General features: G+C 44.3%; 2 protein-coding genes across 2 annotated transcripts in view; one reads left to right on the forward strand and one right to left on the reverse strand.

Moving 5' to 3' along the window:
* The window catches only part of Erich6b (glutamate rich 6B), a 43,393-nt gene extending 35,523 nt beyond the window's left edge, over positions 1–7,870 (forward strand). The window contains exons 8-9 of the mRNA XM_048800557.1: positions 3,943–4,168; positions 6,529–7,870. Of these exons, the coding sequence (XP_048656514.1) occupies positions 3,943–4,168; positions 6,529–6,744 (442 nt within the window). The 3' untranslated portion in view covers positions 6,745–7,870. The remainder of the gene's footprint in view (positions 1–3,942; positions 4,169–6,528) is intronic.
* A 4,939-nt stretch (positions 7,871–12,809) lies between these two features.
* The window catches only part of Cog3 (component of oligomeric golgi complex 3), a 50,868-nt gene continuing 45,086 nt past the window's right edge, over positions 12,810–18,591 (reverse strand). Inside the window, exons 21-23 of the mRNA XM_015484302.2 lie at positions 16,661–16,788; positions 15,687–15,785; positions 12,810–14,742 (exon numbers count right to left, since the gene is read on the reverse strand). Coding sequence (XP_015339788.1) covers positions 14,713–14,742; positions 15,687–15,785; positions 16,661–16,788 — 257 coding nt within the window. The 3' untranslated portion in view covers positions 12,810–14,712. The remainder of the gene's footprint in view (positions 14,743–15,686; positions 15,786–16,660; positions 16,789–18,591) is intronic.

Consider the following 18,591-nt stretch of genomic DNA (forward strand, 5'->3'; position numbering starts at 1 on the left):
GGGGGGGGGCGGGTGGCAGGTCCAGGAGCTGCTGACAGCTTTGGAGATATTGTGTTGCATACAGAATCCACAGTGAAAAAGTCAACTTCTAAATATTTCATTAGAATCAAACTTAGTTCTTGAAGTTCCCAGTTCTGGTGATGGTTGTATCTGGCAGTGTGCAGCTGGGCCTCTTCTCCCTAACAGCATGCATTTGGAGGACCAGAAGAGAACTTGGAGAAATCTAGCAACTACTTTTATTATATTAATGAAGAAACTTAGTGCTGGGGCTATAGCTCCATGGCAGAGCACGTGCCTAGCATGTGTGAGGTACTGGTTTTGATCCTTAGCACTGCATAAAAATAAATAAATAAAATAATTGTTTAACAAATAAAAAAGAAACTTGGGTTCAGAAAATGATAAGTCACTTGTCCCATGTCATACATAAAACTATAGGCAAGAAGTTTTATGGCATTTTGACTCAACCTTTAAAAAGCATTTTTTTAAAGTCATCAAATTAGGTATAAAAGAGAGATCACATCTCTATCTCTGAACCTCAAAGCCCATCAAAACCCAAGGGGACAGATGATATTCAGAGCTGGGTCAGGACAGGTCCTCTCCCCAAGATTCTGGTTCTGTGGGTCTGGAGTGGGACCTGGGAGTCTGCACTCTCTAAGTGCTTCCAGATGATTCTGGGGCTTAGATGAGTATGGTTGCCAAGGTCTCAACTTCGTGGGGGAACAGCAGCAGCCAGTGCTTTAAAGTCCCTCCTTCTCCAGAGGAGCCTGGTTCCGAAGTCTCAGGCCCTGGCCTCATAGCCAGTCCACCACCCAGCCATCCCTAACTCCTCATCTCCCATCTCTCTCCTTGGGACCTGCTTCCTGTTTGCTCTTTAAAGATCTTCGAAACCCAGGCTAACCCGCACTCAAGTGCTACCAAGAGCTGGAGAAATCCCAGCAGCTTCCCCTTCTGACTCTGTGCTCCTCCTCAAAGGAGAAAATAGGGCAGCTAAGAACTGGGAGGCTTCCTGGCATTCAAAGCTAACTGGTCAGAGTAGGAATGGGCTTCGCACTCACTGGCAAATGGCGCTTGCAGTGTCTAGGCCATGGGGCCACAGGCCAGGATCCAGCACACCCAGCAAGCCCTTGACTCTTGCCTGGTTCCTCTGCCTGCTCGCCGGCAGCTCCTGCCTCTCCCTTCTTTCTCCTGGCTGTCCTACACGAGGAGAAGCCCCTCAGTGTTGTTCCTGGTACTGTTCTTGCCCTTTCTCTTGGTGGTGGACGGATCACTAAGCCCCTCAGCAGGCCTCCAGATGAGAGACAGACTATTCCCCACCCACTCATAACCCCAAAAAGACACACCACAGGGCCAGACCCTCTTCCCAAATGGGTCCCTCCACCCTCTAAGTTGGTTTCTTTCCTAGGGACATCTGCACCACAGAAAAATGTGGCCCATAGCGAGTCGGTCCAGTCCCTGAGAGAATTCTTCAGCAGGACTGTGTCCCATGGTCACAAGGAGATTTTGAGCAAGATCTTCTGACTCATTTGGGAACACAAAGCTGCTGGCCCAGGACCCCAACCCTAGCCTCCAGGAACTTCTGTACATCTCTGTAGCCTTTACACTGGAAGGAAACTTCTTGTGGTGCCTCGGACACAGGGCAGGATCTAGAGCTGAGCTGTTTGAGGACTGAGTACTTCTTGAGTCATTTTTTGATTTCCATTTCCTCAGGGAGGGTAGAAGAAATGAGCTGTGATTTGCCAAGTGTGTGGAAACTAAAACCCAGCCTCATCCCCAACGTGGTCCCCAGTCTCAGACCAGGCTTCCCCCAGGCTTCAGGGTTCCCAAACAGCAAAGGGACAGACCCACCTAAACTCAGGGTCCATGTGGGCATAGTCTGCCTTCTCCATGGTACAGGGCCTCCACTTCAGGAGCATCCAAATTCTGACCACCTCTGGCTGTTCTAGATCTGTCTCTGGAAGTCTTAGCCTAAAGTCGCTAACCCTAGAGCTTTGGGGAGCCCCTTAAAAGATTAAAGAGTACTGGCACGGTAGGTAGAGCACACCTGTAATTCCAGCAGCTTGGGAGGCTGAGGCAGGAGGATTCCCAAGTGCAAAGCCAGCCTCAGCAAATTAGTGAGGTCCTAAGCAACTCAGCCAGACCCAGTCTCTAAATAAAAAACATAAAGAGGGCTGGAGATTTGGCTCTGTGGTTAAGTACCCTTGGATTCAATCCCTGGTCCTAAAAATAAAACAAACAAACAAAAAATCTACCTTCTCCTAACTTGGGTCTTGGCATTACTTTCCCACTTCCTTCCATTCCTCGGAGATATTGCAGCCCCAATGGCATTGATTCCAGGGACAGCCCTGGTGAGGTTCAAAAAGCAAAAGGCAGAACAAGAAGAATATTGGAGGAGGAGGGAGGTTAGGCTGAAAGGTCAAGAAAGGATGGTTTGAAAGTTAGGCAGTCCCTAGAGAGTAAGGATGGGTGAGGGGGGAACCCACCTCCAACCCACCCTCCAACGCAACATCCACTCATTTGACACCTATCCATGTATGTGCTTGCATAGGGCTGGGCAGTGAGAATTCAGCAGGGTCCCCACCCTTCAGGAGGTTACATTTACTATTTGTGGCAGTTTGGGTCCATAAAGTCACTAAGTACTGAATTAGCCAATAGACCCTATCGCTCCTTGGGACAATATGTGCTTATACACACGTCACATGGTCAAGGACATGCAGAGCTGCAGAAAATTTGAGTTGCTGAATGTGCACATTCTCAGCTAAAGTGAGTGGGTGGGTGGGGGTCACTCTGCCTCCTCGTCTCAGTTTTCACCCAGAAATGACCAGAGGGCACAGAAAATGGGAGCAGGGCAGCACGACGGTCCAGGAACCTCCAGCTCCCGGGCCAGTGGCCAGGGTGTGGCTCAGCTCTGACCCTAGTTAGTGGAGTGGCCTCAGACAAATCACTTGACGTTTCCCAGCCTTGTTTTCTTTTAGTAAAATAAAGAAAACAGAATTTTGCAGGATGGGTTGTTTTTAGGATCTACGATATCATGTTTTGTGAGGCGGGTGTGTACAGTAGAGCCCCCTTCTCTGCAGTTTCGCTTTCTGCAGTTGCAGTCAACCATGGAGGAGAAGAGGGTGAGTATAGTATAATATGATATTTTGAGAGAGAGAGAGAGAGAGAGAGAGAGAGATCACATTCACATAACTTATTACAATAAGTTGTCTTAATTGTACTATTTTATTATTAGTTTTTGTTGTTAATCTCTTACTATACCTAATTTATAAATTAAAATTGATCCTCAGTAAATATGTATAGGAAAAAAATGTGCACAAGGCTCAGGAGCCACCTGCATTTCCAGGCGTCCCCCGGGATCTCAGCATGTGTCCCCTGTAGATACGTGGGTGTCTACTTGTGTACAGCACAGTCTTCCTGAGGGGCTATGGGTCCAGTATTTCCTAAATCAGTGACTTTACAGAACATAACTACCATGAACAGTGAGGACAGAAACTATGCAGGAAACTGACAAGGGGTGGGCCTGCAGAGTCCTGGAGAGAACCGGAGGGGCTGGTCCAGCTGAGACTTAGTGAGCAGTGCCAGCTGTGTCGTGTAAGGTGGGAGAGCTTTCCGGAGAGAAGAGCGTGGAAGGAGATAAAGGGTGCAGGGGGCCCTGGAAGAAATGTCGGTCACCATTGTCCAAAGGCAGGGGGCAAGAGCCAGCAAGCAAGGCTGAGCAGAGGGTATGCGGGGGCTGATGGCAGCTCCTGCTCTTGGGTCTTTATTTGTTGGAACCTCTCCTGCCCTCCTGCCCGCCAAGACCCTGTGGGCATTTCTGTGGCCCAGGAAGAAAGGGAAAAGGCAGGAGAGAGAGGAAGAGAGGGGCCGAGCCCTGCTCTCGCACAGGGGGGCCGTTCCCCAGTCTGCAGGGCTTGGCTGCAGCTCCTGATGCACCTTCTCCTCTAGGTCAAGCCTGAGCAGCAGCCTGGGCTACTACTTCCCCAAGGGCAAAAACCAGAAGGCCTGGAACTGGTGGAATCTGCAGGTCCACGTCCACGTGCCCCCTTTCCAGCCCATCTCCTTGAAAATCAACAGCTACATCCAGGTGCACATAAGAAGCCAGGACAAGATCATCTTCAGCTTTCTCCACCGACAGAAGCAGTTTTGTTTAAACCTGGGCACCAAGTTCAAGGTAAGTTCTCCACTGCCCCCACCCTCTGTTGGGTGGTTTTTCTACCTGCACACAGGCTGCAGCTGGCTTGGCCCGGCCGTGCCATGGGCCTCAGGGCCACCTCTGTGTCACACTAACCCATAGAAAGACACGGCCACCCTCACTCACCTGGTGCTTACCCATATGCACACGCTTCTCTGATAATTTTCCAGCACCATGAGCGTGAGAAGGGCGGAAACCAACCTCTCAAGAACCCACTGAGAAAACAAGATGTCAGGAGGCATCACCTCACTCGACGCTCCCAGCAGCCCAGTCAGATGGCAGGGCCAGAGACAAGGGGGGTCTGTTCTCTCCTCCCCCAACACACTCGCCCCAAAACAAATGGTCACCTGAAAGTCTGTCGCGCCCTCGCAGGCCAGGCAGGAAAGCAGCGGTGGTTTACTCTCTCCCAGAGCTGCTGGATGAGTGACACAAATTGGGAAACTTAAAACTCCAAAAGCTTATTGTCTCTCAGTTCTGGGGGATAAAAGTGGAACATGAGGATGTCAGTGGGGGCACCAATGTCCAAAGGCTTTGATGGAGGATGCTCTTGTGTTTCTCTAGCTGCTGGGGACTCCTGGTGTTCACTTGTGGCTGCATCCTCTGACTCCATCCTCACCCGCCATCCCCTCTGTGTGTCTGTGTGAAAAGATCTCTTCTCCTTTCTCTTATGTGGACAGCAGTCATTGCAATTAGGACCCATCCTAAATCCAAGAAAATCCCACCCCAAGATCCTTAATTACTCAGGATATAATAGTAAAATACGGTATTTCTAAACAAGGCTACATTCACAGGTGTGGGAGCAAGGGATTAGGTCTTGGGCGGATCTTTTGGGATGATGTAATTAAGCCCCCCATAAATGGTGAGTCTAGTCCCCTGGATTTCTAACTGTAGAAGATGGGCTCTTGAGATCCTTTCTGAGGACTAGAGGCATCAGGGGAATAAGGGGGTCCTTAGTACCTCCAGTGAGATCTTAACAAGACCCTGTTCTTGCTCCAGCTCCCCTTCCCCATTCCACATGGAGGGCTCTGTTCACAGATCCCACCGGGGAGGCACACAGGCCTCCAGAAGTCCAATCACCAGGGAGATAGAGAGACAGACATGTCTCCTTGGAGGTGAAGCAGATGGAAAAGCAGCCCAACAGCAGACTGTAGCAAATTTAAACTGCCCAAATATAATTTGAGAGGAAAGGAGGGAACATGGTAGGTTTAGGGTGACCAGTCACCCATTTGCCAGGACCAAGGAGTTTCCCAGGACATTAGACTTTGAGTGCTAAAACTGGCAAAGTTCCAAACAGGCCTGGCCAGCTGGTCACCCCGGTTCCCTTCCTGGCAGAGCCCGCCATTTTGCAGGCTAAGTAATGATGTCACAACATCCTTGCCTATTCTGGATTCCCCTGAGCAGCCTCCCCCCAAAAGAGGAGGCCAGCGCTGCTGTCCTGGGTCACCCACTCACATCCATTGCACAGTAGCTGCAAGCTGAAGAAGAGCCACCCCAGGCTGGAGAGGGCATGAAGGCCTTCAAATGGTGGTGGGTTTCCCTGAGGGAAGAGAGCCATGAAAGGAGGACTAACCAGAAAGGGTGGAGACTGGGAGGCCTAACAGGCCCAGGGAGCTGAGGTACCCTTGGGGAGCTGCCCCAGTGGAGGGGTGCAGAAGAAGCAAGTCAGCACAAATGTAACTTGTTAGAGCAAAAGGAAGGAGACAGAGCTGGGGCCCGAGTTGGGCAGCCAGGAGGCCCCAAGAAGAACTTGCCCTTCTACACCCACCTCTCTACTTCCTGGGTGATGTTAGCTTCTTGTTTGAGCCCACCGTCTTCTGAAGAGACGCGGGTTGTTATATGGCTTAAGTAAGACACTTTGCATGAAAACATTTCATCAGCCTCATAGAAGTAGAACATATTGGTGTTATTCTCCCTCCAGGAGTCTCTTTATCAGCTTTCGACAAGCCACAACCCAAGGCAGAAATGGACACTGAAGTGTCCTCACTGGGGCAAGGCCTCATTCCAACAAAACCCGGATACACTCCCAGTGAGCCTGTGGTGGAGTCGGGCTCACTGGCAGACACTGGCCCTGGAGAGTGCAGCCTTTGGAAGGCAGGCCAGTCCAGGGCACAAGAGCTGGTTTCTCTCTGGTTTGGGGTCAGGCTGACATGTGGTTGCCACCCGCATCACCATGGTCCAAGTGGCCATAGGCACAGGCCAAGTGAGTGTGTTTGGTGAACATCAGAAAGGCCACGGGTGGCAGTACTGGGGAGATAGATCAGTCCCGAGGGTGGAGGTTCCAAGGGGGTGGCAGGACTGCAGAGGCACTAATGTCACCTGGCCTTCTGTGAATCCCACAGTTCATAAACTCAGAGGTGCTGCAAGACCTGAAGGAGAAAACAATCCTGGAGGTAGATCCTGGCACAACAGCTCGGAAGGTCCAGATCCTTCTGGGAAAAATGATTAGGATCCTGAACTTGCTGACCATGTCTGATTTGAAAAACTTCACAGAGGCCTCCAAGATGTGTCTCATGGCTTTAGGAACCAAGAAGAAGAGATCTCGATTCTGTTTGTAGGGCAGTCACCAAATTCTCTCAGGCCTTATACATCATCCACTGAATGTCTTGGGAAGGGGGAATCCTGAAGAGCTTCAGGAAAGTCCCCAGATCTATCTATTATGTCTTTGAGAGTTGGTTTGTAATTTGGGACCTGTTACAGTTCCTTGGTAAGAGAAAAAAAAAAAAAAAACAAGAATGAAAGCAAGCTTTGAGGGACTGACAGTATGGGGCTGGGCACAGAGAAGATCTCCTAGTCAAAACCTGACAGCTTTGGGAGCACACTGTCATGTCAGTAAGCAATACACATCCACACCCACTCTGCATGCTCCTACCAGTCACTGCCATCCAGAAATTCTTTTGTAGTTCATTACCTGCCTTGACTCAGGATAGACTGTCCAGCTCTGCCCCTTATTGGCTGTGTGCCCTGGGTCAAGTAACTTTATGCCTCAGTTTCCACATCTGTAAAATGGATCTAGAAACAGTATCTACCACTAGAGTGGGGAGTAGTGAAGAACTTATTGCATGTAGCAACCCTAGAATAGGGTCTGGCCATTAGACACCAGTCAGTGAGTGTCTCTAATTACTGTCACCGGGCCCTTCCCTTTATACCTGGGCAGTTCCAGGGAGGTATCTGTCCAGTATGCATCTCTTAGTAAGGTTGGGGGGTCTGCATTTCCCTTGGTCTACAGGGATAGCCCCACCCAGCTTTCTTGGGCCTTCCTGGTCATGACACTTACCACCATGGACCAAGCATGTAGCACGAAGGAGGTGGGTCCCTGGTGCTGAGCACTACACTTTTGCAAGTTCCATCCCACGTGGCTTGTGACAAAGAGTGTTTTCTTGATGACACTGGTGTTCACAGAGGTTAAATGACTTACCCAGGATCACACACTAGTAAGTGACAGTGAAGACTGGCATTCTGATCTACCTAACTACAAAGTGACATCACTCTGGTGATAGCACTTTTTTTATTGGACTCCCCATTCCAGGCATCTCAATAACAACCAGGCCACTCCAGATACTACTACCCTTATTCTACTTTGTTGCAGGGTCTCTTCCTCCCCCTCTCCCTCAGGGAGCTTGGAGGCCAATCCCAGCCTCCCAGCTGCCTCAGCACAAAGCATGTACCCACCTCCAGGAGTCCAGCCACTCCTCCTGACTTAGGAGAATCTGGGTAATACCATGGAACACAGTGCCCTGGTCCTCAGCTGAAAGAGTGAAGGATGGAGGTGGCTCAGCTCCTGGTCCCCATGCTTTTGCACTGAGCCTGGAGGCTCTGACCTCCTCACACACACACCCTTGACCACCCACCCCATCACAGGAGAGGAAACCCACATGGAAAACCAAAGCCAGCCTGCACCTGGTTCCCCAAACTAGGAGTCAACTTGGTATTCAAAAGGACCCACATGTCAACTCCAATACCTAGGACCCTTTTGGTCATTTAATAGTCATCAACTCAGTAGCTAAAACAAAAAGGGAAATGTGAACCTGGTAGAACAGTGATCCAAATAGAAGATGCAATGGGTCTCAGGAGGGATTGGAGCCCAGGAGGCCTGCAGGGAACAGGAGAGCATACTATCTTTCGATACCTGGCTCATCCAACAGACCTCAGTTCACACGTTTGTCTGCCGATTATTCTCAAAAGTCCCTAGTGGTCTTGGGCATCCTTTTTCCACTCCAGTGTGGTAAGGGATATGGGATTATATTTTGCAACCACAGCTCCAGATGAGGCCTGGGCATGGGTCATGTCGAGAAAAGGTGAACTTGAGCTAGGAGCAACCCCAACCCACCCCAGGGTGCCTTTTATACATCCCTGGGATACTCAACTCCCAGGATGACCTTAACTCTAGCCTCAACCAAGTCAGTATAGGAAAACCCTATTCCCAGTACAGTCTGACAATTAGCCACTCCCTACTGTGAAGAGTGATACCCAAGTACCACAGTCATGGACTTCCGAGTCAGCTTTTTCACAACTGTGACCAAAAGAACTGACAAGAAAAATAGGAAGAGGAAATTTTTATTTTGAGGCTCAGTTTCAGAGGACTCAGTCCATAGAGAGCCAACTGCATTCCTCAGTGCCTGATGAGGCAGAACTTCATGGTGGAAGTGTGTGGTGGAGGAGAGCAGCTCAGAACATGAGGATCACAGAGAGCTCTGACCAATAAGGACAAGCTATAAACCCCAAAAGCACGTCCCCAGGCACCCACCTCGTCCAACCACACCCTACCTGCCTATAGTCACCAGTTAATCCTTATCGGGGGATTAACACACGGATTAGGTTATGGCTCTCATAACCCAATCATTTCACCTTTCTTGCACTGTCACACAAGGTGAGCAGCTCTGCTCCACCACATGTTCGTGCCGTGATGTTCTTTCACCTTGCCACTGGTACAAAAAACAGGTCCAAGGTGACCATAAATTAAGACTCTGAAACCATGAGCCAAAATAAGTTTGTCTTCATAAGTTGGTGTGTTGTCACAGCCATGGAAAGCTGACTGACGCACTTATCACCCATCAAAGACTAAAGGTCCTGAGTGGGCCTCAGGACATTGTTCTAAGCCCCCAGCCATCTCAGACTCAGCCCCAGTGCAACCTTACCACCCCACCCTCCTCTGCCCCATCACCAACCACACATGGAGATCCCATGATATCTGCCAAGAGTGGAAGGCACATGGGGTTGGGGCCAGCAAGGCATGCTAGGAGTTCCAGGGAGAGGCAATGGCATGTGCAGAGACACCGAGAGCCAGACAGGCAAGGGTACGGCATTGAAGGTATTTAGGACAAGTTTTATTTTTTCCTTCCTGTCCTGACCCTGTTCCTCTTCTTGGGGTGGGTTTCTCCCTTGTGAGAATTAATAGGCAGCAGTCACCTGCCTCCAATTCCGGAAAGCAAAAAGGTTCAGGATCCAGGTGGAAACCACACCAATAATCAGAACAGGGAAAATGTAATGTGCATTATTACCTGGTTAATAAGAGAAAATTCACAAGAAATAAAAGAGCAGCAAACAGCACCGTTCCCTCTCGCCCTCTCCCCTTCTTTTTCTTCTGCTTTTCTGGCACAGAAAAGACCCTCTGTTCTCTGCTTCTGTACTCAGGGGAGGCATAGAAAACCAGACTGACAGAAAGATCCACACACCACAGGGAGTTAACTTGGCCAACATGAAAGCAGAGGCAGCAATGCCCAGTCCAGGCCCTGCCACAGCAGTGGGAAGAAAAAAAAAGAAAGAAATCCAACTCTTTTACTCAAAAAAACAAAAAACAAAACAACAAAAAACCAACAATGCTGTGCTCACTCTGGTTCTCCAGCCTCTGGTCTGCATTACGAGGGACAACAGCTCCTTTTCATCCTTCCAAGGTAGTCCTTTCCTGCTCAAGTTAGACAGTGACGTCTTCTGTTGCTTCTCATCCTGATTCAGGAGGGGCAGCAGACAGGGTCGGCTGAACCTGTGCACCAGGCAGAGTTCAAGGCTTTCTATTCCAGGAGCAAGGGGGATGGGAGGTAGCCATCTCTCACGCTGGGGACTGGGCTCTTGTAGTAAGAATGTTACAATATTCCAAGCCAGAAAGACGAAAATGAGAGTTGGCCCAGGGCAACTGCTCTGAAACTACAGAAGGAAGGAGGGAAAGAACTATGGGGGGTGGAGAACAGGCAGGACTTGGAAGGAATGGGCTGGGTGGGGAATGCTGAGTGACTTGGGCACTAGCTCCTTCAACAGATGCTTATTAGGTACCTATCGCAGGCACTGGTCTAGGTGCTGGGTATCCATGGAGCTTCTAAACTGGGTTGATGGCAGAAGGGCTAGCAAAAAACAAAACAAAAACCCCCTCAAGCAAATTGAATTGTGTGTCAGGTATAAGGGTAACCAGGCCAGGTGTGGGGAGCATACATGCTGGGGTTTGAGGGATGCCATCACATGGAGCAGGGTGTTGCAACCCCTGCACTATTAACACTGTGGGCTGGATAATTCTTCCTGTTGGGAGCTGTCCTGGCATCGTGAGATGGTTAGCAGCTCTGGTCTCTAACCACAAGAAGCCAGAAATAACCACTCCCCCACCATCAAGACAAAATGAATGTCTTCAGACATTGCCACATGTCCCCTGGTGCTGAGACCACTACAATAGACCATTTGAGGGTTTTTTTCTTTTTTCCCTCCTTTTTAGCCCAACACATATCTACTTTGGCTAAAGTTCCATGTATTTGAAAAAAATATTTATCCTGCAATTTTAAGGTATTTTGAATTTACTAAAGAGGAAACTCAGTAATATCCAGGTATGGTTCATTGTATAAGGTAACTGGTCTCTTGAAGAAAATGAAAAGAACAAGCTCTTTAAAAACAACAAAAAGTCAATGCCATGAAATCAAGCAAGCAAAAAACAAATTAGAAGGGACTAGAGAGTGAAAACCAAATAAAAATGTGTAAACCTGGACTTTTAAAAATGCCGTAAGAGATTTGGGTGGTGGTGGGGGGTAACTGGGAAAACGGAAATCTAGATACTCAATTTTTTCGCTTATTCATTTTTTGCAGCACTGGGGATTGAACCCAGGGCGTTATTCACATTAGGAAAGTACTCTACCACTGAGCTACATCCCCAGCCCCTGAATTTTTTTAAGATGTGAAAATGCTATTGTGATTATGTAAAAGAATATTCTTGTTTGGAGGTAGATACTGAAATATTTAGGAACAAACTGTTAATGAAGACTAAAATTCACTTTCAAATAGTTCAGCAATAGACAGTGTGTGTGTCTGTAACACTGACAAAGCTTACTTTAATTCATTAAAATGTATTCAAGAGCCCAATCGTGTAAGAAAAATTATTTTAAAACATGCATAGAAAAAACCTGGAAGCTGCATTCCAAACATCTAACAATGGTTTACTTCTGAGGGCTAATTTATGAAAGACTTGCATGTTTTACAATAAAATTCAAACATTCGTGAGCATATATGTATAATTGCAAAATGTGTTTTTAAAAACACACTTATTATTTAAAAAAAAAACACATTTATTCTAAAAGGAAAAACGGACATTTAACAAATGACTATTTAACAGGATGCCACTGTCCCACGTTCAGTAGCAGCTTCCTTTCTCCGGGGGTTCATGCCCAAGAACACAGTATAGACAAGTTAGCTAAAGAACCACACAGCAAAGCGCCCCAGAGAGGAAGCAATAAAGTCCCTCTTTTCTGAAAAGGATCTCTCATTATCTTCAGTTCCTTTACTACAGCTTCTTTTTAAGGGTTTAAGTCAACGAGGTTGACTCTTCAGTCTTTCTTATAAGATAGTCAACAGAAGAGAACTTAAAGATATGGGGTTGTTAAGCCAGAGAAAAAACACAAACCTGTTTTTATTATATAGTTATAACACTACTGAATTTTAATACAATTATCTCTGCTGGCTGTGCTCAGGAAATTGGCACTTTGCAAACAAACAAAAAAAATTTTTTTGCTAGTTTGAATCCACAGTGACCCCCAAGGCTTGGAACCAGCCCATGGCGCTGAGAGGTAATGGAACCTTTAATAGGTGGGAACTAATGAGAGGTCTTCTGGTCATCGGGGTGAGCCCTTGAAGGGGACAGGGGGGCCCCAGCCCTTTCCTCCTCTTTTTTGCTTCTTAACCATGGGGTGAGCATCTTTGTTCTCCCTCCATGACATGCTGCCTCACCAAAAGGCCAAAAGCAATGGAGACAACTGATCATGGGCTGAGATCCCCAAAACTGTGAGCCAAAAATAACCCTTTTCTCTTCATAAGTGCTTTATCTCAGATAACTGTAATGCAAAGCTGACTAGCACATCTTTTAACGAAGGAAGTATTAAGATGCTTCAAAAATGTCCTTTCAAAATGATTTATCTTGTCAAAGAAATTCATATACTACAAATAAAACTGGAGAAGTCTGAGTAAAATGGGTAAAGTGTATTGATGCCAATATCCTGGCTGTAATACTATGCTACAGTTTGCAAAATGTTGGGAGGAATTGGATAAAAGGTACACAGATTGCTATTATTTCTTACAACTGTTTATGAATCTGTAAGTTATCTCAAAAATTTTTAAAAGATCCACATATATACCAAACACACAAGCACAAAAGTAGGAAGCAAAAATCTTTATTTTTTAAAAAAAATTCATTTATTAAAAACAGCAATTTCTAGCCAAATAATATAAAGCATTTTAAATTAATTATTTGAAAGTATGTACACTCTTTGTATAAGTAAACACTTGAAACTGTACAGATTTAAACAAATATTCATTTAGCAAACAAGTTGGATCACTATCACCTACTTAGCACTTTGTAAGGTGTTTGAGTGTTTCAGAAACAAAAGATCAGAACACAAGAAAAAGTGCCATTAAATATTTTTATCCCAAAGAACAAATCTGCTCTGTACATCAAACTACACCAGTCATAGTACTGTACAATAATCATGCCCTCATTTCTTTGGAAAGGCTATTTAAAAACCAAATGTACATATAATACACTAGCTGGATATTTTACAGTTTCATTAAACATGTATTTAAAAGAGTAAGTGGAAGTAAATGCAATCTTCCTAATTCATTCATTTCACGGCAAAGAAAGAATATGGACCCTTTTTCCTTCTACCTTCCCAAAACATAAAGAGTGGTAAGTTCTATCGAGCAATTTCTACCTCTGACAGGGTTGAAAACAGATGACCTGTTACAAACGACAGACATCAGTTTAGGCAGACCACCCGCACACTGTGCAAGAGCCTGCCTTAAGCGCACAAGGAGCACTGCTACAGCCGCACCACCTGCACCACAAGGCCGTTGGCCCCATTCCAGAATCCTCGGCAGTGTCCCACCTCCAGAGTTTAAATGACTCAGAATTCTTTTTGAACCCCACAACAGGTTACATTTCCTATAACAGCAGAGAGAAAACCAATCCAACTCCAAATTCAAAAAGGAATTTGTAGAAACATTTACAGATGTGCACAATTTGTGATCCCTGATATGGTATGGTGGTGCTAAAGTGTGGGCAGTGTTTGTATCCTTGTGTGTGTTGATAACATGTCCCGCTGCAGCAGGGCTAGAGATCCTCAAGGCTGGTGCATAGCATAGAAAACACACAAGTGTTCACATTTCAAAGAATGGTTGGAATCGAAGGTGGCGTGCAGAAGGCTGTAACCCTAAGCTTCACTCCTAAGACAGGGTACTCATCCTATGCACCAGTTTCCCTTCTCATTTTTATGTGCCAGATTTAAGACACCTCACTGGTAATTCCTGCTCCCTCATACTCACTGAGGCTCTGGGAAGCCCATATTAAAGATCCCAAACCTATCTACGCCAGGAGGTTGCAGCTACCTGCTTTTGAACACTCTGCACCTAAGCAGTTCAAGGAGTAGAGATGGCAGGCCTTACCCGAGATCCTTGATCTTTAACCACCTTACATCAAAAGAAGAATGATAACACCCTGAATTCCCAGGAAAGCAAGATGCGTTCTCAGAAGCAACCAATATACTCCCAACTAAACTTCAAAATGACAGGAGAAATATTACATTAAATAGAGTATAGAAATAAGATTTCTGGAAGTAAAAAAATAGTCACTGTGGAATGCTGGGTGGTTAAAAGTGTTGCAGTGTTTCACGTATTAGCAAACCTTACCCTTAGCAGCTTTCTGGATAGCTGGATATCTGTAAAGTTCTTTGCACTACTTATTGTAATCTATTTTTATTGCACAACTTTTGTGAAGAAACATTTCACTGTGAGCCCTCCATGGCTATGTCTTAAAAACTTACATTTCTTGTTACCATAAATAAGGCAGCTATCACTGCTCACCAATTAATCTTTGGCATTTTGATGTTTTTAAAAGGGAAACACCAAACTCTAAACACTTTGTTTCCTTCTGTAGTCAGCACTGAGCAGCACGCATTGAGGTTCTTGGGGACATTTCATGTAGGATCCTCAGTGTCCTGGCAGGCAAGACTTCTCATCCCGTTCCCACCAGACAGACCGCTGATACGTACAGCCCAACCAGTCTGCTATTTAGAAACCGAAAGCAGGAGGTTCAACTGAAAAGCAAGGTGAAGGGCTGTTAGTTCTGCTGTGGGACCACCCTTGAGAGAAGTCCTCTAGAGCCTCAAAAACAAAATGAGGAGAAAAGCCCAAGATTTTTATAGCTACTGAGCCCTGAGCTTCTGGAGGAAGTGTGGGGAGCTACCACCATCATGAAATCCAGGCCCCTGAGTCACTTAAAGTCCAGGGACAATGATGGCAAAACAGAACACCAACACTAACAAATGACAGAAATGGATCTGTGTCACCAACGGCACCTTTTCCTCTACCCTCCGGCTTTCTCCTCCTATTCAACTCCTTAAAAGTTCCCATTCTCCCCAGTCTCTACTCACTTCCACCAGCTCTCCCAGCTTTACCTCTATTCAACATTCTCGTTCTTACTATATACTAAATTTCCAAATTACACTAAACTTAAGACCATAAATAAATATTCTCCCAAGCACTAGGCCACTCCTAATACATAACAGGTACTCGGTAAAAAAAACTGCTGGCTGAATTGAATAAATGAATGATAACTAACCCAAACTGGACTTTATATTCAATTTTTTATAAATTTAGGAAGAGAAGAAAAAACAAATACTTCAAGCATCTATTCTTATCTCTCAAATAACTTTCATTTTTATCTGAAATTTTCACATTATGAATATTCTGAACAAAATGATTCAGTACATTAAATGCCAGTATTTGAGTCCTCCACAAGAAGGTCATTTGTCTTAAACAGCAATTTTCACCACTGGAAAGGACTAAAATGCAACTGAAAACTCTAAAATCATCCCCAAAAGTTAGAGTAATTCAAAGTTTGAATTCTTGTTTATGAGAATAAAACAGTGTGCAGTTTTTAAAATTAAAACTAAAAACATGTTTGCTCAAATATATTACCTACTGTAGTGAAAAAAACAAGGGGCATAAAACTACTAACGGTTTTCAGTCTGTGCTTTACCTGTTCCATGGAAGGACAAGCAATGATCTGGATGTCTTCAGGACTGAACTCTTCCTTTAACAGAGCATGAAACTTCTGGAAGACTTGCTGAATGTTATTCTTAGAAGAGGAGATTACATCAGATAAGTCCGAAAACATGCACATCTTACACATGAAGTACTATGAAAGCTAAATCGTCATAATGTTTGCCAAAATGAATGGAAGAAATCTTTCATAAGATTGCCACTTAATATTTAAGATTGCACTTAATATTTCACATGTCAGCACAACCTGATGAAGACTTATCAGATAACATTTCCTAGAAAAACTAAACTCTAGCAAGCCCTGTCCCCCCAGAGAATAAGAGTTGTCAGCTATTTCTTACATAAAAGATAAAGTTCTAAGACATACAAAATGTACTTTAAAAATCAACCAACACCCTGGGTAAAGATGTAAGCTCAACAAAGAACTATAAGTTATGAAATTTTCTCTGACATTTATTCCTCGGTGGCTGCCGCACACCATTTATTTCCACCACTCATTAGAAAAACAGGGTTCCTGGAATACTGCCTTCACCAGTGCTGGGCCACAAGCAAAATGTGAGGGTCTGACTTTTTTATCTATTTAATTATACTTTCAAAATTAACATTAAAAGTCAGCCTCAGCAACTCAGCAAGACTCTGTCTCAAAATAAAAAAATAAAATGGGTTGGGGATATGGCTTAGTGGCTAAGTACCACTGGGTTCAATCCCTAGTACCACAAAAAAGACAAAAAAACAAAACATACAAAGTTAACATTAAAAACAGAAGACAAAGTGAAAGTTGGGGGAAAAAAAGACATAATCAGAAGCTGGCTCTGAATGTCTTTCAAGAATCACAGCAATTATTAATCAACTTCACTAGAATAGTATATCAACAGTTTTAAACATCTACAGGAAAAGAAAAAGAACACTAGAAGTCTAGCCAACTTTCAGATAAATTATAGTACTACTCACCCTAACAGGTTTAAACAAGATGAACTCAGTGTCTTTATTGGACAGGTATAACGACATACTTCTCAACGTCAAAGGCAGCTTTGCTTTTATTGTCTTAAAGGCAGTCACCACAAGGTCACTGACCTTTGCTGCAAAGCAATTAACCTGGTTAGGGTCACAAATTCAGAAGGGAAGAAAGAAAAAAATAGCAAAAGTCTCATTTCCCCAAAGAATGTGTCTCATTTTCCTTGTTTATCAAGTTTAACAATTAGCTCTACAAACATTAAGTATCTGCTATACACAAAACTCTAATCTCAACCACTAAGGCAGTAAAGAACTCTCCCAGCATGCTTTAAGACATCCGTAGGGGCTGTAATATATGCGTTTGGAATTTAGATGAGAGATAAGTGAGTTTGTTTTTTAAAGAAGTCATTCTTAGATACTTGTGAGAAACCATACTAAATGAGCTTATCTATCTACAGAACTGACTCACAGTCAGAGGTGCTGTCTAACAGTCTCACTCAGGACACTGAGAAGATATCCACACATATCTAAGGAAAACTAAATATCCATTTGTTGTATTCTTATACCACATTATCAGACAGCAAATAGAATTCTATAAGTTTTTAACTAAAATAACTATTTAACCTGAAAGAGCTACCTGGAAAGGAAGAGTAGTCATCTGTGAGGAAACTACCTAGATAGCTACAGAGGAAAAGATGGTTCCACACATGTTCAACATCACTCAAAATTAAAGAAATGCAAATGAAAGCAGTGAGATATTTACAAATTGACAATGATGTGGGGAAAGAGGTAGTTGGCCCTCCATATCTGCAAGTTCTACATTCATGGATTCAACCAACTACAGATCAAAAGTATTCAGAAAAAAACTGCATATGTACAGATATTTTTCATTATTCCCTAAACAACATCATATAACAACGATTTATATAGCATTCATGTTGTATTAGGCACTATAAGTAATTTAGAGATGACTTAAAGTATACAGAAGGACAGTCACAGGGTTTTTGCAAATAACCCATTTTATGTGACAGACTTAAACATCTTGGATTCTGAAATCTGTGGTGGGGGAATCCTGGAACCAATCCCCAATCAATATGGAAGGACATCTGTATCTTCATCAGTTGCTGATGAGTGTCCAAATCTCTCTGGAGGGACACTAGGCAATTTCTAGCAAAACTGAAAATACACATACTCTTTCACTGATTTTCACTGCTAAAAATTTATACTATTTACATACTCACAAAATAAAAAGATGTGTGTATAGGGATATTTGTCAAATAATATATAGAAAAACTGAAAATAATTAAATATCAATTAATAAATTTCTAAAGCTATCATGCTATACTGATGCGTTCTGTGTGTCCATTAAATACAGTGGACACAGAAGGATATGCTGGTACAGGAAGGGCTATAAGACACACAGTAAGTGAAAAAGTAAGAGGTTTAGTACAATCTCATTTGGATAACATTTTCTAAGTCCATATGTGCTAGTATACACAATGCTGGGAAAGAAACTACCTTTGAGAGCAGCACTAGTATGCAAGTGGAAAAGAGAGTTATTTTTTATTTTATACACCTTGAAAATTTTTAGACCATCCGAAAACACTTTTTTAAATTGAGGAGGGTTGTGATAAGACAAGGTAAGAAAGTGCATTGGCTCTTAAGAAGAAAGAGTCCAGAATTGTTTATTTTTTCATTGAAAGCTCTTCAAGACACTTCCTTCGTGGGTTCTGGCTCTGTGTGTTAACAAACACACTTCAGAGATCACTAAATGAGTTTTCAGAGCCCTTGATAAGCATAAAGTAGCTGTGCAGACTAGTGAATATAGTATCCTTTAATTGTCTAGAATCAATTAACAAAACAGCATTCTCTCCTATGAGTTCCTTCAATACGACTTGATCCAAGAACCTGACAGTCTACATAAACCA

Source organism: Marmota marmota, unplaced genomic scaffold (assembly GCF_001458135.2).
Source record: "Marmota marmota marmota unplaced genomic scaffold, marMar, whole genome shotgun sequence".
NCBI lineage: Eukaryota > Metazoa > Chordata > Mammalia > Rodentia > Sciuridae > Marmota > Marmota marmota.